The 27,423-nt window shown below is 41.1% G+C and overlaps 1 protein-coding gene across 1 annotated transcript; it reads right to left on the bottom strand.

Moving 5' to 3' along the window:
* Nucleotides 1–62: 62 nt before the first annotated feature.
* iffo2 (intermediate filament family orphan 2) lies at nucleotides 63–27,131 on the bottom strand. The gene is made up of 8 exons (XM_022748251.1): nucleotides 26,133–27,131; nucleotides 9,534–9,594; nucleotides 7,601–7,696; nucleotides 5,794–5,964; nucleotides 4,858–5,006; nucleotides 4,070–4,241; nucleotides 3,829–3,927; nucleotides 63–2,543 (listed from the first exon to the last, which is right to left on the bottom strand). Exons 1-8 carry the CDS (start codon nucleotides 26,597–26,599, stop codon nucleotides 2,310–2,312), a joined length of 1,449 nt encoding a protein of 482 aa, XP_022603972.1. The 5' UTR covers nucleotides 26,600–27,131; the 3' UTR covers nucleotides 63–2,309.
* Nucleotides 27,132–27,423: the final 292 nt, after the last annotated feature.

Here is a 27,423-nt window from a genome sequence, read left to right as displayed (position 1 = left end):
TGGTTGGCTGGTTAGTGTGATGGTCAGAGTGATGTGAAAGACAGCGTGATGTGTAGTTAGACCTGCTGTTTTTTTTTTTTTTTGGATGTTACAGCCATACAATCAATAAATGATGTGTTTGATGTCACCGCTGCAAAGTACAGTACCAATAAAAGAATGGCTCTTTGTCACTTATCAGGCTGGTTTTACATCAACTCAAACAAAAAAAGCATGTGGCGTTTTCTCTGCGAGTAAGACTGTCCCTCACTATTGTCTGATATAATCAATTGGTTTTTATGATGGGTGATCTGATATGGCCAATAAATGACCAAAACATCTGGAACAAGTTTAATATTCCTGAAAATATAATAAAAGCTGAATATGGCGACATTAACACACTTTTTGGTTAACATAAAATGATTAAAAACAGTGAAAAATACATTTTCTGCCACAAATACAATTAATCAATGATTAGGATAGACACTGTTTTGATTAAAAACGTAGCGCACAGTCTGCATTGCAGCTATTTAGTTCAAAAAATAATGTTATAAAAAAAGATCCATAGCTCCTTTTCTCCACAGAAACATGCTGAAATAACAAAAGGCCTGTATTTTAACATTCTGCTTCTGTAAATCTTCAAGATAGAAGTAGCACTTAATCTTTGATCCAGCAAACCGTACATACATTATAATACAAAGAGGTGATGAAAAGATCACTTCTGTCCCCATGCGCCGATCAGTTTCTACGCTAATCCAGTGGAAGCACTGAAAAGCGAAATTGTGAGACATCTCAAACTGTTGCAAAAGACTAATATGAACAAAAAGGCCTCTGGGGTATACGATCACATGCCTACAGCTCTCTATGTACAGTCTGACACTTGTAGCCCCGATTCAGAAGAGACAAAGCAGGATGTGCCACCCATCTGGAACAGAGTCCCCTGCAGGACAGCAGGAAACTTGTAATAACACCAAACATAACCAAAGAAATCTATCTCCAAAATACAATGAATGAAAATTAGGATTGTGTATGAATGATTGTGTGAAAGGGAAACTTTTCAAAATGAGTCCTTTGGTTTTTCTTAAGAGGTTTCAGAGCCTTGTTTGGCTTTGATAACTTCAATTTATTCGATCTCTTTCATAAAAACGAATGCATTTTAGACATCTACAATGATATGTCTTGATGTGTGCAAAGTAAACTGCACAAGATGAGAACAATGTTTCCCCAGTAAAGTACACCTTAATCGGAGCAATGAACTGATTGTTTCATTATCAAGTAGCATCTATATTATTGTCATGAGCAAAGATTTTTGTCCTTTGTTCAAGGGGGGGCGCTGTTCCACTTTTTTACTGTTGGTGTCCATGAAAAAAACAAATGTCCCATACATAGATTTTTTCACACTCAAACACACACACACACACACACACACACAAAAAAAAACTTCTCGAAATGATACATAGAAAACACCTGCTTTGCTTAAAAGGCTAATTGTATTGGTTTGAAGAGAAATGATGAAGGGTGAAAGCCAGTCTGAAAGTAAGGCCAGCTAAATTGCATAGAACGTCAGTAGTGCACTGATGCATCAAAAGGCTGTGCTCCTTTCCTCTGTCAGCTTTGGCAACCCTGCAGAGTTCCCTCAGAAACCACCAGAACTCCAACACCATTTGTCTCCACTTCTTGTTTTGTCTCCTTGGCAGAAGACAATCTGGATCACAAACAACCCCACCTGGACTTAAATAATACGAAAACAAAACAGTATTCCAAACAAGGGGGAACTGACTTTCTGCATCTAAAATGAATATTAAAATTCAAAAGATGGATGTTTTTTATTTTCTGTGAATAATGTATTTGTTGTTCACCGAACAAGAAGCACAATATGTACTATTTTCAATTCCTTTAGAAAAAAAGGACTTTAATAGGGTAAGAATTTGTAGAAAATACTTCTCAGCCTGTTTAAAACATTTGAGAATTTCTCTTTCTCTCCCCAAAAATGATGTGAAGCTCTGGACAAGAATCCAGCGAGGCAGCAGTGAGGAAGAAAGCACAGCTCGGACTCTATATGCACCCTTTTTCTCTTTGTGAAGCAAAGACACCACCTCCCCACACCCCCACATCCCCACCACCACCACCACTTTCTAAACAACAGAAATAGTATAAAAGCACCAGTTCTGGGCCCGCATCAGTGAGCATGACCATCAGAACTTAAACAGGTCAAACAGGCCCAGATTGAAGTTGGTCCACCTCTCTAGCAGGGTGGAGCTCTATACACATTTAACCCCCACGACACAAGGGGTGGTCAGGAGGAGATGGGACAAAGCCCGGCTATGCAGCCATCAACTAACAGAGACTTCGGCCTCTACGTCCTTGTCCGAAATCTCGTCCTGGATCTCATCTGTGTTCCCTGAGTCGCTGCTGGCCACGGAGCTGAAAGAGGGAGAGTTCCTGCCACCTTTAATCATCCGTCGACAGGTCTCCATCTGCACGTCCAGGCCTCTCTTCATGCTGCACATCTCCATGTACTCATGCAGATGTCGGTTCATGTCACTCTTTGCTGTGGCCAGTTCCATCTAAAAGTACACAATGGATAAAACAATAAAATTGAGTGAAGGGTAATACTTTATGTTAATTCCTTAAAAAAATTGTTCCTACCTACTACATAATTTCCCCTTTTTTTCTTGACAAACATGAATATAACGAGTATGTATGTAATAGCTGTACTATCTCCATTTCCCGTATTATCAATGCCAAATTGCATAGGCCTTTATTGGAAAGTATGCTAGTAATAACATCTAAACACTTATCCATAGCTTTATTAACATTTTAAATTGATCTTCCCTTTGACTTCAGAAAAACCCCCGAAAACCCCTCCAGGTTAATATTTATACAAAATAACGTAAAAGTGTTGAATTGGTACGACTTGAAAAACCAAATGTGCACCAAGATATTAAAGCGGTGTACCACAAGTATCCATTCTTGGGCCCCTTTTGTTCAACCTTATGCTCTTGGCTATATCTTCCAAGAACACCAGGTGGCTTATCATAACTATGCAGACGACACACAGAATTATTTAGTTCTTTCACTGAATGATTCCAGTCCCATTGACTCTTTATGCCTTGAAAAAACGTAATTGGCTTTAAAAAGAAGCCAAAAACTGCTCTATTCGCTAACACTTTCATTTAATCATTAAATCTTGCACTTTAATTGGATAGTACTTAGCCCACCATTTTAAACTTAATGTTAATGGAACAAAACATTTCATGGTACCCACATAGAAATTATAGCAAACATAGACCAGAACATTTACAAAACATTCCAGCAACTTACAACTCTCTGTCAGTCTCTACATTAAAGATTAAAAAGACCCTCCTTCGGCAAAAAGAAAAAATAGAGAACCCTCCCTCTTTTTTAATGCAATTTCCCACCCTAATAACTTTTATACATCCCCTAAGGGAAATGAACGGAAAGAGGAAATATTACCCAGACTCAGTGTTTCACACAGTTTGTTTATTTGCTTTAATCTTGCTGTGTGACTGGAAGTAAATAAATATATGCTTTTCCATTACTTAAATCCTATTTTCATGACCAAGCAACGTGATTTCTGTGTATACATGAAAAATATGCATAATAATTTAACCACAATAATTCCCAAGTACATTTACTATATACACAATAGGACTGGGTGATAATTTAGTATCGACTGTGAGTGGAAGTAATTATATGATCATATTATGTTATAATTGTAAAGTTTCAAAGCAATTTATAATTAAAAAAAAACCTAAAGTACAAAATGAATTATGTAAGGTCTTGTTTTATATCTAATTTCACACACAAAGACACATATAGATTGTCTACCTCGATCTGGCCAATGGTCTCCTGGTACTCTTGCTCTCTGGTCTTAAATAGTGACTCCGTTTCATCAATGAGGCTGCCAAGACTTCCATCCTGGGAGTCCTTAGAGAGCACAGACAGGCCTCATTCATCATGCATGAGGAGATGTCTTACACAGCATCCATAGCAATGATCTACACTCTGACTTGCATGAGCCTGAAAACCATATAGTGTGCACGGGACCGTAAATGCAGAGAGGGCTCACTGGATCAGTGGTTTCACCGTTGCCATCGCTGGGGGCCATGGCTGTGCAGGTTGTTGCAGCAATGGCACACGGCACGTTGTAGTTAGTGAAGTCCTCCCACAGCAGCAGAGTCTCCTCGTTTTCCTCCCATGTCAGACTGTCACAGTCGTCGTCGATTTCGAATGTCTCGCGCCTGGTAACAAAGGAGTTATCTGAACAATGTCTGTGTAGGACAAGGGCAGAGAATGGAAAGAAGAAGAGAGAGAGAGGAGAGGAAGGAGAAGTATAACAGCCACCAGACGCAGCAAAGGTCATGCGCTTATAAAGACGATGAAAAGAAGGGAAAGGAAAGGTTTTAGAGAAACCACAAGCAGTCAAGCATAATGTATAGCCAGCAACTGAAAGTTAGTGATTAGTAAATAGGTTAATCCAAAACAGCCAAGGTTTGTGAGGGTGAGAAATGTTAGAGAGAATTCAAATAATAAGCACTGTGGCCTTAACAGAACAACTGAATGCCCACGGTATATATATCTGCTGAGTTTTGCTAAATGAGCATATAGTGTGTTAGATGCAACACTCCATATAAACGCTAGAGGGAGATGAAGGAATATGCAGAACAATTCCATCACAACAACTTTGCAGGGAAATACTGTGCTGGTATGGCGCAGCTGCAAAGCACATTCAGTTTCATTCAAAGCCGAGAGAACTCGGTTCAGATTTGTGTGGACATTGCTGACGTGTGTGTGTGTGTGTGTGTGTGTGTGTGTGTGTGTGTGTGTGTGTGCGCGTGCATGTGAGGTGTTGCTTACAGCTGGTTGAGCATGCGTTTCATTTCATCCGTGATGTTGAGCGACCCGGGGACCTCCTCCTCTGAAAGGCTGGGCTCGGCATCCATCTCTGAATTCTCCTCATCTGACACCACTTTACGCTCTTTCTTCCTGCAGCAGGCCACAGCCCCCTGCAATGCACACACACAAACATAAACACACATCCAACCCTGAGGCAAAATGCGAAGAAGACAACCGGTGTTTAATGTGATGATTTATTTTTCAACGTATACTTGTGAATGCTGAACCTGCAGCATTTTCTTTTATTTGTTTATTAAAACTGGTTAAATGACAGAAAGAAGAAATGGAAGAAATGTAATGTGTATATATAGGATGTCTAGCTAATGCTAATTTGTAGTCCTCATCTCTGGTTCAGTTTTTTTATCTACACTGATCTGCAGATGAAACACTTTTTGTGCAGAGTTTTTTTCTTATAAATAGTGTAAATATAAGAAATTTTATATTAGGCAGAGACATATAACAACATGTGACATAAAAGAAGCCTCCAACTTGATTGACAGTGGATTGATACTTGGGCTCTAGCCAGCAATGTCGGCGCAATGTGATAACCTTGTGTGCAGCAAAGTTACAACATCAGCATTTCACTTTTCTCTATCTCTCTCTCTCTCTATGTGTGTGTGTGCTTATGTAAGAGTCAGTACTGTAATTGTTCTGAATGTGTATTGTTGTATGTTTGAGAGTGTATTGTATATAAAATGTATTCCAGCGCCTTCAGAGAGGGGGTCACTCAGTACATGATGATCAGCTGGTGAAAAAGCAACACCGTCAGCCACTGGCGGCTCTGATTTCATTTACAGAGTGCTGACTGTTTCCCTCACAAAAGAATTCATATGTTTTTCTGCCATTACTGTCAGCTCCTCTGACATACAGTGGGGCAGCAGTTAGATGGATGCCCACCTTCTCTGGGAGCGACCTGACTGGACTGACGTTGAACATCTTTGACATGTCCTCCGAGTTGCGTTGCTGAGCCACGTCGCACAGTTTGGCCGTGATGTCGATGCGCCTGCAGATGTCCATGTCCACGTGCCGGGCTTTCTCTTGAATCTTGGAGTCCAAGTCAGTCATTTGCTGCATGGAGATGGATGGAGATTTTAGAGAGACATATACAAACAGTGTGTGAACTTGATTCATTGTTGCAGGCAAAATGTTTAAGTTGACTGACATCAGCTGATTGTTTTATGGTTATATTACATCTTTCAGTTAGTTGGTGTCGGTTAACTCATCTCCATATCATTGCTTGTCCACTGAACATTTGATCCACTTAGTGATGAGGTATGTACTTAAATGTTTAAGTTTCATATCACATTTACGTACTGTTTTAGAGAGCTTTTTATCTTAAAGGGTATTCCATCCTTTTTATACACCACGGTCAGTTTACTTGCACAAGGTGTACTATGAAATGTACAATGTCCTCTGTGGCTTTGGTGGGAGAACATAACCCCGGTGATGTCATTGGGGTAATTTTTCCCTCAGATTTGGTTTGAGACTCCAAATTTATAACAGAAAGCTAAGGCTCCAACCAGTAGGTGTTTACCTAAACTAAACGGCCATTCCTTCGACTTTATAGAAGCTTAACGATAAAATTTAAGGTGCTATTTCACTTGCTTCGAAGATCCGATTTTGATCCATTTTGACAGTTTCATTCATGATATAGTGATCAGAATTTTTGCTTGATTCTGATCTTTTAACAAATTTTGTGTTTCCTGTTTTATATTGTAAATATGTAATTGACTGTTTGGCTAGGGTACAGTATTTATCTCAATGTAGCTTAGCTGGTTAAATAAAGATTATCTTAAAAATATTAAAACTTCCATCTATTTACAGTAGAACTATACTTTTGCATCCTGAATTTGTCAACATAACAAACATTCATATACATTCTGTTTGGATAAGATTTGACGGGGCAGATATGGACTGTGCAAACATCGCACATACTGTATTTCATCCCAAGCTTTGACTATAAGACCACTCATTTCTCTGAATAATGACAAGAGGGTCACTACATTCAAAGACACAACCATAACAACAAAGCACGGGATGTCTTACTACTTCTAATCTACACATTCTATGAGATCCAATGCTGCTATCTCACTCACCTGTCTCTGGACTCACACATTGGGGATGAAGTAAAGCACAGAAAATAACATGAAAAATCTACAATGTACAGATGCCAAAGTGAAGATAAGCAGGATAAACAACAAAGCTTTCCAAAAACAAAAACATCATCTGGCTATATTTATCCCTGAGCAAGCACAAGCTGTGACTGGGCACACTGCAGTATATTACAGCTGTATATCACACTAGAGCAGACCTGCCAGGGAACAATACAGGGCTGTACAGAACAGGAAATGCTCTTGATCTACAGCTGCTATTTGAGCTGTTTTCAATGAATGCTTGTTTTAGAGGCTTTCTGGCATTACATATATTTCCTGAATCCAAATAAGGAAGGAAGGAAGGGTGTGTGTGTGTGTGTGTGTGTGTTAAGTATTATTATTAAGACCTGTGTGAGTGGCAAGCTTCATCAAAATGATGGTTCGGAATGTGCGGGACAACAGCTGTACATGCTGAAACATTGCTGCTGGAACGCTTAACACAATTGCTTTAAGCAAGGGAGTCAACCCAGCAGTTTTTGTACAACGTGAAAGCGTGTGTCAGACTTAAGGAAGTGATGATGACATCACCCCAGCGCTGAACAAATACTTACATCACTCATCAGGCTCTTGAAGACCACGAGTTCAGCCTTCAGTCTGTCCACCTTCTCGCTCAGCTCACCCTGGATCTCCGATGACTCCCGGGCACTCTGGGTAAAATGCACATACAGGTAAATAAAGGTCCTAATAAGGTTAGTGGAACCACATAAACTCTGCTTACCAAAGCTTGTGAAGTAAATTTGTTCAATAACCATTTCTAAACTGGTGTCAATCTTTATATCAAACATTTATAATACACATTCTGGTAGGTTTTAGGTTCATTGACAACACTCCAACACATCTGCAAAAACAGTACAACATAACAGACTTTGCCAGTGATACAACAATACAAACACGCAAAGTAAAAGTGTCAAAGACAAAGTAAAAGGAGTCAACAACTTCAAAGACATTGGTTGTAAATGTACCTACCCAGTAGTGATAAGACTGACCCTGGTTACATTCTGATAAGGCCCACCTGAGCAAATAAAGCTTTTTTACTGTTTTACTGTTTTATATGATCATGTTATACTGTTTTATGTGGTTACTGTTTGGCTCGTTACCCAGAGGTCATTGTTTAGTTGCCTCTACATATTTACCTGATGCAAATGTGGGCCTTTGCTGAAAGCATTAAGTAATACAAAAGATGTTTCATAACTGAGGCTACATAAGGAAAGGGAAGGCAACCATGTACTGTATGTTAACATACAACGGAGTAGATCATAGCCGATTTGGTGATTCAATTCCGGTAGGCTAAAATTTTAAGGAATAGTTTTGCATATTGGAAAAAGCTTATTCTTTTTCTTTAGTTAGATTAGAAGATTGATACAACTCTCGTGTCTGTGTGTGACGCTAGTGCCAGCGGTTGGTCAACTTAGCTTAGCATAAAGACAAGAAACAAGAGGAAATAGCTAGCCTCGCTCTATCTGAAAGTACAAAATCCATTTCACATCTAAGGTTCACTAATTATGGCTATTATCTCATCTGTTTAATCCGTACAAGTGTAAAAATATCAAGTTATAAACTTTTAAGACAACTAACTTTTCGTTGGTGCTTTTCAGAATGAACTATTCCAATAAGATGGCTATGGCCTCAATGGATGGCTAATGTATTTAGCTAGTAAACATGGTCTCAGCAATTGAAAGACTCAATTTGACCAACAAAGACGACCAAAAAGAAGATTAACCCTGTTGACTTCAATAAGTTTTTGGTTCTGTATTAAGTCAACACATGGCACCTGCCCTCTGGCTCTGGGCCCATAACAATAACTGGCTGTTTTCATTGAATTTACAGTGTGAGCAGATTTCCGGCTCTCCCATTCACAGCGACATCTGCCCGTGTGCTCTAAAAGGTTAAAGCCCCCTGGGAGGGTGGCACTCCACCTCTCCATCCAGGTTTTTGCTGACCCAGAATCCAAGACAAACACGCATGCTGTCACAGATCGATTTGCGAAACAGCACTGAGAGGGAAGGATGACGACTAGATGAGGTACTCACACCAGCCGGGATAGTGTACATGTTGTGATACAGCCTCAAGGTGTGACACTTTAAATTGATTTTTGCCACTACATCTATTTTCTGTTTGCCTGCTCTGAACATGAACATAATGGCAGACTGCTGGTGATATTTGATGTTTATATCTACATCCCGGCCAGCTGACTCCTCTTGACGGGTTTGTAATATGGTTTTTCTAATCCGACACACATCCTCCTGGCTGTACAGTAGCTGCTTCTAGTCCAGCTCTGCTGAGTTCGCACTGCATAAAACACCATGAAGAACAGAGCTATATTTAAATGCTCATACATGTGCTGTAGGAGCTATTTTGAAACTGTATGTGTACAGACTCTACCCCTCAGATCTTATTTGCACTCCTTGTCTGCATGTGGTAAATGACCTTTGTAATGACCTGAGTATGTTAATGAAATATATTCCATTGTTTATGTTTCCCAACCTGCTGCAGGGATTCCACCGTGGACTCCATCTGCTCCCGTTTGGACACTTCCTCTTCCCATCTGCAAGACAGAGCACAGAGGTGGGTCAGTTACTGCTGGCCCTGGTCCCCTGGGGGCCACTAGACAGGGTAATGGTACTTTTGTGGGGATAATACTCCCATCTCTGATTACAAAATGCCCTTGACAGTGTGGGTTCACACCCAGTTCCCCCTCCTGTTTTCAGTCTTTTGTCTCTTCCCTCCTTTGTAGTCATCTTTACATCCCCACTGCCTCAATAAAAGTTCCATCCTTCTCCAAATACAACAAACTCTGCCCATGAATAGCGTCTCAACCTTTGAGTGACTGCAGAGGGACATTTGAGCTTCGACACACACCCAGAAGGGCGGAGTATCTCTGCTGCAGCCTGAATTCCTTCATGCTCACTGCCTCGTCCCTCATGCAGTCACAGGTGTAGGAAATCTGTTTACAAGATCTCACTGGCACCAGTTCAAAGCACATAAGATCTCTATTCATGCTTTTGACAGAGGTACAAGCTAGAGATATAGAGTTAACATTCACTAAAGCTACCAACCCGAGTGCAAAGCCATTCATAGCAATCCCAGTATTTACTGAAGAGGTGAATTATTCATCACATCATAGTCGCCAGTTGGGCAGAAACACACACACAAACAAGCAGCTCACGTTATTGGTTTAGTACATTTGCAAGCAACAGAAGATGACAATAAAGAGTCTAGCGGCTCTGTGCTTTAAGCTCGTTAAGCAGGTATAGTGCTTACCATGTTCAACATCTTAGTTTAGTGTGTTAGCATGCTAATTCTAGGTAATCAGCTGAGGCCGTCGGGAATGGCACTAGTCTTATAAGTCTGTTGATAATTGCAGTAGATGAAAAATAAAGGGATGACAAAAGTTCATCCTGGGGGGCGAGACATGAAAGTGATGAAATTTTTCAGTCTGGAAAAAAGTGGCTCAAAAAACCAACCAACATTACCATTCTTAAAGTCATGCCACTACCGTGGCTAAAAATAAAGTGCCAGACCCCACCCCACCCCCCACCCCACCCATTGGTTGCAAGCTATGATTAGCAGCACAGTTCTATTTTCCTCTGGTGATGGGTCATATCACTTCTCTGCACCATGGCAGCCATGTATAAACAAAATTAGGAGTCTCTTTAATTGCATTGCAGTATGCATCGCACACGAGGCACAGAAGACTCAGCCTGTACCGCATCCGTCTGTTTCGCATGCTCCTAATACACACTCATCTGGTTCACTGGGAGATGAGATAGCAGGCATGCTGAGTCACGGATACTTCCCAAAAGGCTGTACGAGATTCAGAATGGACAAGGAGCTCATTGAGGAAAATGAAGTAGCCGCACAGTATCAGACATCCATGTGATGATGAGCCACTGCGGGTCCACATGCATGGTGACAGTGGATGATAAAAAACAGAGGGGGTTTTCTGTGTGTGTGTGTGTGTGTGTGTGTGTGGGTGTGTGTGTGTGTGTGTATGTGTGTGAGAGAGAGAGAGAGAGAGAAGACTATCTCTGTCAAGCCAGTGGGAAAATGTGTGTGTCCTGGTGTACAGCAGCGCATGTCTGAGTATATATGTTTACTGGAAGGGAGAAAGCTGATATCCGAAGACCCCTATTGACTTCTGGGACATTAGCTTACCCTGAGCCTTTACCATGGAGAAGCACAAACACAGCCAGAAGTCACTTCGGCACCACAACATGCGTCACTAGAGAATTCACTTTCTCAACAAAACTCTTGTTTCCATTCAGGACCCCCTGAATGTACACTGTCTAATTAGAGAGAAGTATCCCTTGGCAGGGTGTGCCAGCTCACACTGTGATTGAAGCCTGGTTCTGAAAATGCTGGCAGCGCTGCTTTACTGTGACCACAACACTCCGCCTGTCTGCCGCAGGACTCCGACTAAGGTCATTGGAGTTCACAACTGCATCACATCCTCTGCAGAAACGAATCCGTTTGTCACAGCATCTGCATCACTTGTGTTGTCACTTCCTGAACAGCCGAAATAACTTTTCCTTTAACGAGTGATAACTGGACATCGTGATTAAGTTGACGTACTGATGGGGGGGGGGGACTATCTCTGTCAACAACATTTCAAGGCTATTTATGTCACCTACCAAAGGTGATGGAGTCAATGGGGCAGCAACTGCTTCCACATTATCTGGAGCGGTTACAATTCAGCAGTCCATAATAGTCAAATGGAAAATCGCAGACTGTTTTCAAGCATCCAGATATAAAAAGCTAATCCAAACAAAGATGACACTACAGCACTGCAAAGATATTCTGTCTGGCCTCTCAGTCATAGCTATGGCTTTGGTTTTCCTGTACCTTTGGCGTGACTCAGTCAAATGAACACACCCGGAGTCTCCTTACAAGGACAAAGACAGCAGGAGAGCTGGAGCCTGTGTCCACTCATAGACATCTGTTTACTCACAGACACATCCTCTGAAATCTCGCTCTAATAAATCCAAAACTGTGGTCTCACACATGTGTTAACTCGGCCTACAAAGCCAAGTGAAATTGCAGCTATAAATAAAGTGGTTTCTCTTTAATTTTCGGGAGGCAAAACCAAAATTTAATGAAGTTTTTTAAGAGCCACATTAAGATACTTTTACTTCTATTCATTGAGAAAATTAGAAGCCTTTTGAAGAATGAATCATCTGTTTTTTTTAGTAACATTACATCCAATCTAATCTGATAATAAACAGATAATTGTTTTCTTAAATCAGTGTCGCATCACTAACTGCAGTAGCACTTAAGTAGAATGAAATGAATGAAAAAAGAAAGAAACATTCACATTTCAGTGCATGCAAAGAGATCTCAACTACGTGTTTTGTGACACATGAAAAAACGGTGATTTAAGAGGAAACTAAAAGTGCAAGTGTCTCACATCAAACAGACATTTTCTCATACATTTTTTGTCCGTTGAACAATAGCATTCCAGCAGCGCTTGCCAACTAACACTCCCTGCCTTGTGTGGTATGTCTGGGAGTTACGCTTGCATGCGAGCTGCCTCAATGTTTTCCCATCACTGCGCCTGAGCACACAGCAGCATGCACACATCCAAATCTGACACACGCATGTTCTCGTGCTTGATTCTTTTCAATGAGTGGTCATTGTGAGAGTTTAATGGCTCTAATTATGACTAAATCTTGAAGGGTGATTCATCTCTGCCAGAATCAAAGTGAGGAAAGTGACTCCCAAATTATTACTTATTACCTAAATGATGTTCAAATTGTAAAGGTCTTACAGAGTGACCACTGTATTGTACTGTTACAAACAGGCTGTAAATACCAAAAGGAGCACAGGGAAAACTTTGAGGTGTGGTTTGCGGATCATTCCACGAATCCTCTGTTGCTCATTGCAAATAAAAAACCTGAGTCAGACAACACCCTCTTTAAACTACACGATGGAAAGTTTTACTTAGAGAGTGAAATTCCTTCGTAACCACACATCAAATTACAAGCTCAAAAACTGATCCTGTGCACTAGAGCAGATTAACCCTTAAATGCATTCATTTAGAGATCGTATACACTTTTAGTTAATTTAGTTAATTCTATTTCACCCTGAAATTTTTTGTTTAAACTATTTTAGGGGGTCCAAATGTAGCAATTTCTTTTCTTTCTAACTTAGCGTTACATTAATGTTGTTGTAATGTTCTATGTATGATAAGCTGTAAGATTTATACTGAAGGATAAAACATTTGCCCTTATTTGCCTTTGTCATTTTCTAATCCTTTCCAAACCCTTTGACATTGTGATGCCTTCTTTGCCTAATTACCTAGATGGCAGTGTGTGTGTTTGCACAATGTGCTTCATTTGCAAATCGAAATAATTTCCCCTGATGTATGTACAGTTTATAAGAACTGTTGCGATACTTGTCCATATGAAGATTGTGATGACCACAAGTCCAGAACTTAGTCTAAACAGTATAAAGACATTTTAATAGCACCATTACAATTAATTCTCATGAGGGCAGGCAATAGTAAAACAGGAAGTGTTACATGATAACCGATTGAAGGATCAATACATCTGGCTACATGCAGGACAAACACTCCCATTCAGCTCAGCTGCTCACATGAAATGAGGCCACTGACAGCTTTGATAAATCATGTCTGAGAGTCCAGAGCGCACGTGATTCCTCCCCTTGGAACTCCATAGGCGTCTATATAATGTCTTCTCTATGACAGCAGCATTCCCCACCCTCTACATGCAATTATACAGAGCACAAGCGGGTACCATAATTCACTTTCAGCACAGATTCTTCCAATAATCTTGCCTGGATAGGAGGAGCGTTATGGGAGGAAGCATCTGTGGCACAGAGATGTGAAACTGTGAATAATGTGACGCTTTCCTGGGAGGGAAAAAAGGGGGAGGTATGACTATAGTAGGTCATCGATTGCATGTCAAGATGCTCTGTGATATATAGCCTCCCCAGACCCCACAGAGAGACATGTGTGGCGTGCTAATGATGCAGCCATGTGAAATGGATCGGGGCGGCAGGTAGAGCAGCCCAGGAGCCCACCGTCTGGCTGCTCAGGGGTCTCAGCTGACGAGACAACACGCCAAAGTCAAAGCTCATTTCATTTCTCTGCTCCAACTAACACTGCCTCCATCCCTGACCTCAATCCATATCCATAACACAACCACTCCCACACACACACACACACGCACACACACACAAAGCAGTTTGTCCTCCATCACCGCATCTTCTCAAGCCATCTTGTGTCAGTGGAAACGGTGGCATCAACCTGCATCCAATGTGAATGCTGATTAGTTCCAGGTTCACTAAATCATATAATCTGTGCACAGTCATTCTCTGCTTCATGTTCCACAGGCATGGTCAGTCTTAAATATAGACCTCCTAACCCAGACACGACACAGACACCACCAGGCCAAGCACGAGGACTGTCTGTGTTGCTAAGTGACCACAGACATTTTCCCAAGCCACCATCATTGGCCCTCAGGGAGCGACCAAATATTGTTAGCAGCTAATATAGTAGACGGTGTGAAACACATTGTGATTGTTTGCTGACTGCTCTAAATCCCGTTTTCCATGTTGAGGGATTTTCATTTTTTGGTAACCTTTTAAGTCGTGGATTGTAAAAGCATTATAAATATATCTAAAGAGCATATTCTGCTCCTAGGATATATTTATACTCAATGAAATTATTGGTATTAGAACACCATACTAATCCTGGGTAAGGGGTTTCCCTTTGCTCTCAAACAGCCTCAGTTCTTCCTGGTAAAGATTCCACAAGATATTGTCAACATTCCTCTGAAGTTCTGCTCCATGTTGACATGATTGCCTCACGTAATTTGTCGGCTGAACATTCATGCTGTTAATCTGCTGTTCTATCACATCCCAAGTGAGTTCTGCTGGATTCACATCCGGTGACCAGGCCAGTGAAGTACAATGAACTCATTGTCATGCTCCTGAAATAAGTGTGAGGCGGCTTTTGCTTTGTGATTTGGTAAATTGATGCACATGGTCAGCAACAATACTCAAATAGGCTGTGACATTCAAACAATGACTGATTGGTCTTAAGGGACCCAAAGTGTGCCAAGAAAAACATTCCCTACACCATTACACCATCATCACCACCAGTCTGGACTGTTGACATAAGCCAGGCTGTGCCCACTACAGCCTCAGATTTCTCTTCTTGGCTGACAGGAGAGGAAACCGATTGTGGTCTTCTGCTGTTGTAGTCCATCCACTACACGTTGTTCATTCTGACATGCTTTTCTGCTCAACACACGTTACGGTAGCTTTGTTTCACTATCCCCAACCATCACAACCCTAACCATCTATATACATATTCAAATAATCGGTCAATTATTTTGTTGATTGATCAATAATCACAGTAAAATGTCAGAAAATAGTCCTATGATTTTCTAGAGTCCACAGTGAATTCTTCAAATGTCTTGTTCACAGTCCAAAACCAAAGCATATTCAGTTTGCAGTGATGAAAAACAGCAAATCCTCAGACTGGAGAAGCTACAACCAAAGAATGTTTGGCGTTTATTTACTTATTAAAATCAGCTGCAACAATTAAGCCATTATCAGGATGCAGATGCAGGATGCAGACTAATCAATCACTCAACTAATCTTTTTTGCTTTAGTTGTGCTTTTGCCCCTGTCTGTGCCTCTCATGTATTAGCATAGCATTAGCATTTGGGTCACAGAGGTAAGCCTGAGTTTCTCTTTAAGATAATTCACTGGCGAAATTTGAAAAACCCACAAGGTTGTTTGAAAACACTTAATGCTGCTATAAACGCATTTCCAGAATTCCCAAAGGCTGTTCAAGCCATCAGGAGGAAAAAACATTCCATCCGCTGAATGATAAAAAAACATTTTCAACCCATTTGCCAAGTTGCAACTTCTCTGTGACCCGAATGAATGCTAATACATGAGCTGAATAAACTGGGGCTGGTTCTATCCCAACTGTCTTTCCTCTAAATAATGACTCTGCTCAATATGTCATGGTTACAGTACAGCACATACTGGTTATTTTCATGGTTAGATATCATTTATTCAGGGCAAAATGTAGCCAGAACACGTGGCAAAGGCAGAAAATGTTGAATTTGGGTCTAAAGTGGCAGAAAAAGTGAAAGCCTCAGTTTGTGATTATATAGTTTGCCTTTTATGAAAAATGTAAATGTAAATCAGTACATATACTGTATGTGTGCATATTTATATATCATGTGTATGTGCATTTGTATTCATTTGAACTGTATTTGCATACTGTATACACCATAGTGCAGCCCTTAACTTGCAACCTATGTAATGATCTTGTCGGGTCTTCTCTCTGTGTGTGTATTTTATGTGTTCATGTCTTGTGTTGGTTGTTATAAAATATTTTTTAAAAATGACTTATAAAAGCAATATTTTTTTCAATACCCTGTCTTAAATATCTGTTCCAATGAACAAGGCAGGTTTAAACTGGACTTCAGACCTTCAGGTTGTGAAATATGACGACGGTGACCAAAAAAGGTCAGCTTTCCTAGAATATACGATGACTTTATCCTCCCGTCTCTTTATCAGTCTGCAAAGCTCCTTTACGCCTTTATCTATAGAGCTTTGGAAATTGTTAGAGATATCGTTCACTGAGCATTTTCCAGTAATGAAATTGTTCCTTCAGGGAGGAAGTACAGAGAGTTTTGATCAAAATCTAGGAGGTTCAAGAGGAGAACATTCCTCTGGGTTATTCAACTCATTAATGTTAATCTGCTGGCTCATAAGTATTTATGCCCGTTTTTAATATGAATGTGTACTTTTCACTTTTCTACCCTCAATTACCTTATGGAAGATTTGGATAGTTTGAGTATTTTCAACATGACTGCACCACGTTTAATAGATGCATATGTATGTATTTATATCACTTTCTGTAAATGGGATGAAAATATTTTGTATGGCTACAACTGTGTGTATGGTCTTTAAAGTAAGTAATTTTGTTTTATTATTATGATCATTATTATTATTAACATGAATGTGCATTATTACATTAACTGGTAATGTCTTGCAGCACAATGTGTAGCCTAATGTGATCTGATGTTGTAATGATTAATTGACAAATAATGGGATATCTTTGGGCAGTAATGATTTTGGCTAATGTGATGTTACCTTGCACTGATGTTTAATGATATTGTTTGGCCAATGTATGCAGCATTTTAATACATTTACAACTATTCCATTGTCCAGCAGAATAATATAATTTAGCAGACAATTATATATGGAGTACAAAGCATGTTTGGTACTGATTGGATAAAATAACATTAAAAATGAGGATGAGAGGTTGTATGCGCTGGGAAATGTAATCTTTGAGTTTGATGAATGTTCTGTGTTTTAATCCTGGCACCTACTGCTTAATTAAAGTTCATGCAACGGCAGTATATTTCTATGCGCTAAAACAGGGATAAAGCTTCTATAAGCTTTGTTTCTCTCATGGGATCTTCATGCATCATCAGCAGACAAAACTTCATATTGGATGTGATCTTCTGCAAGTCCTCGCTCAACAAAAACAACTTTTTCTAGATTACAACATTCGGAGAAGCAAGTCGAGGCAGACCAACAACTTGGACTGACTGCAACACGACAGGGAAACAACATAAGAAAAAACGTTGCCTGAATTATGTTCCTGCTGCTCTTTGGAACATGGTTATAACATAACAAACTCATTAACACTGATCAAAGCATCTGTCTGAATAGAGGGTTTGGTACAACACCAGTGGATCCTCCCTTCATACTGATTGACTGATAGATAATTAGGAGCCACTGTTGTAACATGTCTAATCCTCCCTCCTGACCTGGCACCACCACGTTGCCACACTGACTTTTCCCGACAATATGGGTGTGAGCTCAACTTGTTTGCACTGGGCACATGCTTTATCTAATTGCTTAACCCTCAAAGCCTGTCCTAGCCCTCTTTTCTCTCGCCTGAGGGATGCTGCTCTTAGGTTAGCTGTTTGGTGGGATGACAAGCACATAGGTGTTCATAATTACAACTTTAGTTTCCAACTAATAGGTATGACCTCAGAGCACCCTGAAAAAAAAAAAAAATGGATAATTGCTTTTTAAAGGAACTTCATGTTTGTGACATCAGCGGTTCTTCAACTGTTAATCTTTGTAGAGACTTGCAAAGGTGTTGCCACTGTGAAAACACCTCAACTGTAAGTGTTTGTTTATGTTTGTAAAAATGATCTAATATTGGCATCCAAACGTCTTTCACTGGCAGGATGGGTAAAAGAGTTTCTGTCAACAAGAGTTTATTACTAACTTAAGAATTAGCGATACCCATCTGGAAAGTTAGATTTTATCACATACACTGTTTTATTAAGTCTTGAACTCCACACAGAGGAACAAGGAGTCATTTATTGCTTATTTGTGCAGTCTGCAGCGGAGAGGGGAGGGAGGGGTATGTGACAGAGCGTTGTGACAGAAAATCAGTTTTCCCTGCAGTCTTCATCTACTGTTAAACTGACCCCACCCATCTAACAAAGCACACTCCCGTGCAGTTATGTTATTATGTTGCCACTGATTTCATTTACTGCGGTCCACATTATAGCGCAGTCATTATAATGCTCCTGGCTATTTATCTATCATACGTTACAAGTATCAGAAATTAACGGCACAAAAAGAGGTAAGACGTAACATGTAAAAACACTTCGCTGAGGAGAGCTAACTGGCCTTGTCACAGTCCTCTAATGACTTTGGGTTGGATGCTCTGCTTGACAAATGACATGGCTTTGTACCTTGTAAGTGTAAGAGAGCAAACAACGGCCTGCATGCCCGGGCCATGTTAGGGTGGAGCTGCACTGGGTGTGACAACCCATTACAGAAGAAAGGAACATGAAGATGTTCACTTCTGGCACTAATCCTCACCAGGGTCAGGGTGTGCACAGTCAAATTATGTGAGACAGAATACAGTCATGAGCCATTATCACTAGATAAATATCTTTTTTTTTTACCTCTGGGTAAACACACCTGTAGGATGAACCCTAGGAGTGAACATAAAACTGAAAGAGCTCTATTCAGAAGACATCTGGTTTCTTGACCACAGTGATGCTTCAATTACTCACATACAACTATCTGAAACTACCAGCCTGGGGGCCATATCCAGCCCACAAGACAAGTTTCATAATGTCCCTCACATGTTTAGAATTTATTGGGTTTTTTTCTTCTTTTTTTTACCATTTTGATTTTCGGTAAATGGGCTGCATTTATAAAAAGCTTTTATCCTCGTTGCTTTACGATATGTCTTTCATCCTCATCCACTGAACACAACACAGTCACAACACAGACGGCAACGAGCTGTTGTGCACGGTGCTGATCTAACAGTCATGGTTCAGTGTCTTGCGCTTTGAGTTTGAGACCCCGGATGTACAGCATTTTTACAGAACAGTGAAAACCCTACAACAGGATTAAATACCCAATTTGTGTAACTTTAACCATATAAATGAAAGGTATATGTAATAACACATTTCTGATATATAACTTAAATATTTGCTTTCTGCATGTTTCCCAACTAAAACCAAGTTCAGATCCTGTGTTGGTACATTTTTGTTTACATTTAGATCGTGGCTTGCACCTTTAACATGATAACTCTTTTTTTTCCTTCTGCAAGAGCCAATGAAAATGAGAGCACAAGAGGTTAATGCACTTTATCTCTTAATACATGAAGATTTCCAGAGAGCTCAGAGGAAAGAGACATCTGGTCTGGTTTAAAGTCGAGCATGCAAGAGGCACAGAGACAGATTTAATGACCCTGTGAAAACTCACACACTTATCTGGCACATGCACAGCGTCATATACTGTCCAAATATGTGTTTGTGTTTGTGTTTGTGGTTGTGTGTGGTTGTGTGTGTGTGTGTGTGTGTGTGTGTGTGTGTGTGTGTGTGTGTGTGTGTGTGTGTGCGTCTATCTAGAAAACTAGCATTTCCACTGGAATAATAAGCTTTTGAAATACTGGGGTTATTCAGTGTGCATGCTGTGTCAGCACACCCACACCTTTAGAAAAGGTGCAGTAGCTTTTCAGACAGAGCAGGTCTGAACAGAAAGGCAAAGACACTTGTTAAATTTATTAGGTGTAAATAAGGATTAGGGATGATGATTACGGACTTATCGGTAACATTTACCTGAGCTAACAAACTATACAGTTGAAGCTTTGCATCAGGCCACAACTGCTGCAAAGAGTAGCAGTGCTTTTCCAAAACAGTCCACCGACCAAACCTCCCATACAGTTAGTACACTCTCCCTATGCAGTCAGTGCTTACGAAAGACAGGTGCATTCCTGCACTTTTAAATATGGCAACGCGCCACTGGTCTCAGCTGTATCGATACCCATGAATAATCAACCACAGCTGCACAGCACAGCAGCAGCTCCAGGCACATGAAAGAACAAAGGCATCTCCATCATAGTAGCATGCTGATTTTCCTTCCAATACGATCAATACTGAGGAACAGAAATCAAAATTTTCATCCTTTTTGATATTACCACAATTGTTGGTTTTTCCTTATTGATAATGTTCTGGATCTGTGAACAGCTACACATGTTCCTTAAAGGACAGGGCTGGCTTTATTCTGTATTTTTGTTATTGTCAACAAATCCCATAACAACAGTGCATCAGTCCCAAGCCAATTTGTTCTTTCTGAGGATGTTAATCTATAAAAAAACAAAAAAGGTTACAAATATATTGTTTCAGATTCAAAACATGTTAAGTGTTTGTCATAAAACAGCTAGTCACTGTAGGTTTTAGTGCATTGTTTGGGACTATTTTCCGCTGTGGATTAATACACAATGTGTGCTCTAGTGCAGTGCTTTCCAGCCTTTTTGGTTTGTGGCCCTTTATAGACAAACAATGCCTAGTCATTACACCCCATCACAAGAAGCATATGTCTGTCAGCTGTGAGCAGTTCAACCAGATTGCATCGTTTCCCCAAGGAGCTAAAATGCTTCCATTTCTCACAAGCAAAGAAGCAAGGAGTTTTTTTCCTCTTTTCCTAATTTGTAACATATGTCAGTGTCCTGCAGATTTATCTTGTGACCTATCTGAACACCACCTTGCTGCATTAGTGAGTATTTACGGCATAATACTGTAAATTACTTGTGCAATCAGTAGCAGTAGGATAGTATATGTGATTCACTGCAATGTATTTTTTTTTTTTTATATAATTCTTGGCCATCAATGTATGTCAGGAATAAGCTCTGAGGACAACCCAAGTTTGTAATGGCGATCATATCTACAAAATGAGCTCTTGGTCTAAACAATGCCGATGACTTATAGTAAGACTGGAGAGTGTAAATGACCTCGAAAAACACAAAAACACATTGTGAGCTCAAGAGAGGAGCACCACACAGACAGGAAGAGTGAGGAAGAGAGACACAATATGAACTCTAATCGGGAGCTCAATGGTCTTAGTTCTCTCTCTCTCTCTCTCTCTCTCACACACTGTGGCTCAGCAGCAGGACGTCTTCCACTTCAAGAGGCCCCAGTTCAGTGCAGCGGCTGCGTGCCAGGATGTGGTGCAGGGCCGGCTGGAGGCTGGAGCCTCAAGCCTTGGTGCTAGGTGACGGCTTAGAGAAAATCCCTCTCCTGAATAGACGGCCTGGATTATATAGAGGGCAGGTCAGCAGCAAAGACAGACAGAGAGAGAGAGAGAGAGAGAGAGAGAGAGAGAGAGAGGCCGAAGAGCTCATCGGTGAAGCATGTTGCACTTCATGGGGAAATATGATATTTGAAACATACAATGTAGCCTCCTGCTCTGGAATCACACTTCACTTCACCCTGTAATTAGTAATTAGTTAGTTATTTATTACGACAAGCCCGACTCCTAGTTTCAAAAGAGATTCTCAACTCCGCCTTTCACCTCTCTTAAGCACAGGAAGCGAGATCAAAGCCTCCAAAAAGAGTCTTTACTGAATTTTCAATGCATTGATCCACACATGGCTAAATTCAGCTGTATGTGAATTATTCATGTAGGGAGAACATGCCCAGGAGGCCCAGAGACTGTTCTGATTCCCTACCAGTATCACCCACATTGTGATCCAGCAGGACAGTTGTTTGGCCTCTGCTCAGTGAAGGATGATGATATGATGATGATAATTTATGACTAAAACACTGCAGTGAGCGTTGCACCTAAAAAACCGGCGTAATACTGTAAACTAGTTGTGCGCTCAGTAGAAGCTACCTCATACAGCACCTCTATTCCAAAGAAATTCATGTAAACTACAGTGATATCAGTTTAAATGAACAATGAACAATCCCTATCTTTATTTATACTGCTCTCTGAAAATATATTTTCATATTACTGCAAGTATACCTGCTGTCTTCTTAACACAGATCTGTCTGTTTGTGCAGTCATCTGCATAGTGGATGAAGCTGTCTGCTATATCTCTGCACCAAAAGTATAACATGTAAATGTTAAACAAATGAGCACTTTGCCTTCTTGGTAGCTGTCGGACACAGTTTCTGTTCATCGTCCATGACTGTCAAATATGTTCGTCAACGCCAGCCTCTGTTTTCATGGCCTCTTGAGCACGTTGCATGTTGGTGGCAATAACTGGCAGAGATTCATTGACCCCCAAGTGATACATTTCACAGTGATGCAAGACAGTGGAATAAAAACAGTATGGCTGAGGACACTGGCGTTGACCTTGCCCACTTTCCTTTTCATGGTCGCTTGTCAGTGTGAAAGGTATGTAACCTCACAGTCCAGCCACTGAGGCACTAAGTGGACCTTCATTTAAGTTGGCTGTCTGATTTATGAAGCCTGGCGGTGGTGCATGAACACAACAGTGTTCTGAAAGCCAAATAATTCGGATAAATTCGTTGAGAATCTGGACTAAATCGGTTTAAGAGCTTTCCCAGAACAAGAGGTACACCCAGTAACTTTGAAAGAGCCATGTTGTTCTCTACCAAAAGCATATTGTATAATGGAGAGCTCCTGATTTTGAAATATAATTAAGGACATGGTTTGTAGCACAGAAAAACAGCCAATAACATATATGATTGAGCAAATATTTGAATGGAAATAAAGAGCACACAAGAACCTTGTTTCTACTCATTTGTGACAATGTCTTTATCTATATGATGAAACTTACAAGAGGTTACAAAAAACACTGTAAGACCCCATAAAAAACAATTCATATGAAAATATGAAGGAAAAATAAAGATTTTTGTCTGAAGAGTGAAATTAAGAACAGTCAAACCACACAGAATAGTCCTTTAGTATTGGTGCTCGTTTCCTGCAAAGAATTAAACCTTTAAATTGATTAAAAGCGTATGTTTCTAATTAAAGATAAACTTCATCATTGATTATCAATTGAAAAGTCTCTTAAGTAGTTGCATTACAAATGTAAAAATGTTTTTTCTAACTTTAAAGTTTCTTAAGAGGAAAAAGGAAGAGGAGAGAGGATTTTTTTTTCACAGGAATAAAAACCAAGGGGTCAAGAGTTTAACAACTCCCTAAATTTCTTCAGAAACATTGCGAGTTTCGTCCTGGGGAACATATTTGTGAATCTGGCCCCTGAGCTTTTACATTTGTAGTTACATATTGTACATCTGTATTCTCTGTATAATCCTGGCAAGTTTTTGTTTTCCATTACGCTAGTGCCTTTTCATATATTCAAGCACCCATATCAGCTAACTTCAGAATACAACTTCATAAGCGATTGTGTCATATACAACCATGTTTGGCAAATCACGCTGTTTCGCCTCAGAAAATAGTTTCTTGATCAGGAAGAGGTGTACTGTCAAACGACAGAAAGTAAACAACTGTGCACTTCATAGTGTGAAGGCAAGTGGCCGAATCAGAAATGGACAAGCTGGTCATCCATCTCCTTGTGTGTGTGTCCGCACTCGTAAAGCTTTAATATATCACCAGGGCGGTGTGGGAGCACACAGACGGGGTGGGATGGGGGGGGGGGGCTCCGTCGGGATTGAGGATGCCTTACAAAGCAGTCTGCATGACACATAGAGGAGCGGAGGGGCGGAGCGGGGCTGTTGGGGGAGTGGAGTGAAGGACGAAGGAATGGCTGAGCACAAAGAGCACAGAAGAGAAAAGCCATGGCAGGATGAGGCTCTGGGATTGAATGCTGAAACGTGACTGTAGTAAAGAGGATTTAGACTGGGAGTCAGAGAGAAAACAACTGGGCAGTGAACTCAGTGGTGATGCAATTATTGAGCTCAGAGCACAGAAGGAAAGAGACAGGCAGGAAAAGAGATTGATAACCATGATTATTGGCCAATAAACAGAGGCTAGGAATGTGTCTTATTCCACGGTTCTCCTCATGTAAAAACATTGCAAAGAACATGTTGGACACTGGTGCTTGTGAGTGTCATTGATGAATAATGATGTAAACACAACATCTATAATGCCTATCAATGTGCACATACTGAATAAAGTATAGAAATCTTGTTCTATTTTTTTTGTTTACCAACAACTCAACAATTTGAAGGCATAACCATACATGTACAACCATACAGTGAATATGTAAAATGGAGTAACTGCATACACTGCTGCTAACTAAAACCCTCATTAAAAAGCAAGTGGGATGGCTGTTTCAATAACTTATAAAGTCAAGAGCTCCTGTTTTTGCTAAAGGGGATCCAAATTTTTGACTTCAGCTGCAGCAGTTTTTAATTTGGCTGCTGTCCCAGCCACTGCTGTTCATCTTCTCAGACAGAAGTGCACAAAAAAGGATATGCTGGTTACTGGGAATGACTGGACAGGATATCCAGTTTCCCAGAGGAGTGGGAGAGCACACACATTCTGTGTCACTGAGTCAGTGTGCTCAGTGGGAAGTCGGCATTCGTCATAGCCGACCTCACCGAGCAGACAGAGGCCTGTTAAAATGCCTCTCGGCTTGAGTCATGACGGCAAACAGAAGCAGGCGGTTGCTTGGCATGTCTCCCTCCGGTAGCCAGCCAAGCCGGCCAGCAGTGATGTGGGTCAGCTGGGGACTCTGCACAGTCCTCAAGGAAATGCAATTAATATAACTAAAGAAGATGAACAATTGGTGGAGAATGAGCCATGCAAAGGAATTTCCTCAAAACTGTGTGAGAAACAGGATCAGTTTAATCCACGAGAAACGTCTTTGTGTAAATGCTATGCAGACGCTCAGCTCTGACATCCCTCATGTTAAACACTACCTCAAGTGCAACTCTATCACTCTGATGTGTGTCATCTCTCCACTATACTGTCTGATGAGCATCTGGAGACACTGGCCAATCACCAACCACATGGGAAGAAAAAGGAACACTGATAAGTGAAAAGTGATGAAGTGACGGGTAGATGAAAACAGCTTTACAATGACACCTACCAGGTGTATCAACTGACTCAGAAATCACTGTAAAAATGTCCACCATGTTCTCCCAGAGTCAAAGGTGACATCTTTAAATTGTTTTGTCCAACCAAAATTCCAACACCCAAAGATATTCACATAGACTGACATAAAACAGAGGCAATCAGGAATTCATCACAATGAAGAAGCTGGATCCAGTGAATGTTTTGGCAGTTTTGTTTAAAAATGACTTTAACCTAACCCTAACCCTAACCCTAACCCTTCGCCTTACCACACCCCCACAAGCAATATTGATTATGTGTCCAGATCTAATGTAGCACGACATTAGAACAACTTCTTGGCTCATAAACTGCGACATCTACATTGAATGAGTCAACCCGCCCTTGAACTTCTTACAATTGAGTGACTAGAAATTGCTTGAATCTTGAACCCCACAGGGACTTCTGAGGGTGTCTGTGATGGCCTATGGTGGCTATGTAGTGACATATTGTGCTTATTTTCAGTTTTGTGTAGCTAATGTGAGAGCAGCGAGGCCCACTGACTGACAAGAAATCACGGGCCCATGGTGACACCCTTACAGGACCCTTCATTCCTTGCTATTCCCCTGCAAATGATTTATACGTGGTCATATAAATTAGGATGTATTGTGGCCTAAAACTGCTTGTGTTATGATAAAAAAAAAAAACATCTCCAACTTAGTGTATAAAACTACCAAGAGCAAATGAACACGAGCTTCGCATCAGTACAGTTAGTTTGACTTCACTCACCTTCTCTTGTACTCGTCCCTCTCCCGCTTGACTTTGGCCAGCACGTTATACAGAGCCCTCAGTTCTGGGGTAATGGTGTCTATTTGGACCCCAACTCCGTCCGGATGCGTCCACGTCACCCCGGGCCCATGCACCGTCTCAAGGCGCTCCCCTTGCCTCCGGACGTGGGTGAAACTCCAGATGGTTCCCGGCAGTCGCGACTCGGGACCGTCCGTCTGCACCGCAACTTCGCGGGTGTAAAGGTGGCGGTACTTCGGTCTCTGCAGAGCTTGCTGCAGCTGGCTCTCCAACAGTTTGTTTCTCCTTTCCAGTTCATGGACTTTGGCAAGGAAGCAGCGGAATCGCAGGTTGAGCGTTTTCAGCACATGGATGTTGGAGCCCAGGTCATTTCGCAGGGCGCTGGTCGACCCGGTGGGGACGTTGCAGACCGGACCGGGCGGAGTGTCCGAGAAAAACATAGAGTTCATGTTGGTAAACAACAACACCCGGTAATCCAACTATGGCTCTGTCTGGTTTGGATGCAAAAACAAAAAACTGTTGTTTTTTTATCCCTGCATATTCCTTCACAATCCCACTCCCACAGGACGAGTTTCTCCTCACAATGCAGATGCTGAGAGTGACTGGGCGGCTGGAGATGGGGTGGCCATCACTGTCCCTGCTGGATGTTTACCCCGAGATACTAACATGGACCCCTGCAGCATGGGTGTTCACAAGAGATGAATAGTAAACCCAGAAAGTCCTTTAAGAGGCACAGAGGGCATCATCTCCTGAAGCAGCGAGTGGTTTGACGCAGACCGCAATAAGCACCAGCATTACTTTCCGTCGCCCTCATCTCTGTGTTTGCCTTTGCTTTGTCAGGAGCAGCTGATGCTGTGCGGGTTCATATAGCCAGCCGACAGAGGAAAACGGTCCACCTCCTTTCGATATCATTCCCCGTTTTCGAAAGCTCTATTCAGTTTCCATGTGGTGCGGTGAAACGGCAGGATGCAGGACTGCAGAGCCCGGCCTCTCTGTGGCGTGCACGGATCATGTTGCAAAGTGCTAAACTAGGCACTATCACCTACATCGGCACCTCCCACCTCCCTCCCTCTCTCTCTCACTCCGATAGACAGCATTGACAGATATAAACACAGGCCTAATTAATAGGATAAAGTAGACTGTAACAACAATGTCTTTCCAATTCATTTTACACATTAGATTGAGACACGTCATGTTGTGGATTATTAAACTTTTGAATTATGAATTTTCCCTTATAATAGGCCTATTATATAGCCTATTGTAGGATACTATA

The sequence above is a fragment of the Seriola dumerili genome, unplaced genomic scaffold (genome assembly GCF_002260705.1).
Source record: "Seriola dumerili isolate Sdu_G_001 unplaced genomic scaffold, Sdu_1.0 BDQW01000121.1, whole genome shotgun sequence".
Classification (NCBI taxonomy): domain Eukaryota; kingdom Metazoa; phylum Chordata; class Actinopteri; order Carangiformes; family Carangidae; genus Seriola; species Seriola dumerili.
The sequence above is the reverse complement of the archived record's forward strand: the minus strand, read 5'-3'. Positions and strand labels throughout refer to the sequence as shown.

What these genes read in the sequence shown, in the direction of transcription:
- iffo2 (XM_022748251.1), bottom strand. Translation starts at nt 26,599, where the DNA reads ATGAACTCTATGTTTTTCTCGGACACTCCGCCCGGTCCGGTCTGCAAC. An exon ending in AGGGACGAGTACAAGAGAAG is followed by an intron (nt 9,595 to 26,132) that starts GTGAGTGAAGTC and finishes TCTGTCTTGCAG; the next exon opens with ATGGGAAGAGGAAGTGTCCA. An exon ending in AAACGCATGCTCAACCAGCT is followed by an intron (nt 4,242 to 4,857) that starts GTAAGCAACACC and finishes CTTTGTTACCAG; the next exon opens with GCGCGAGACATTCGAAATCG.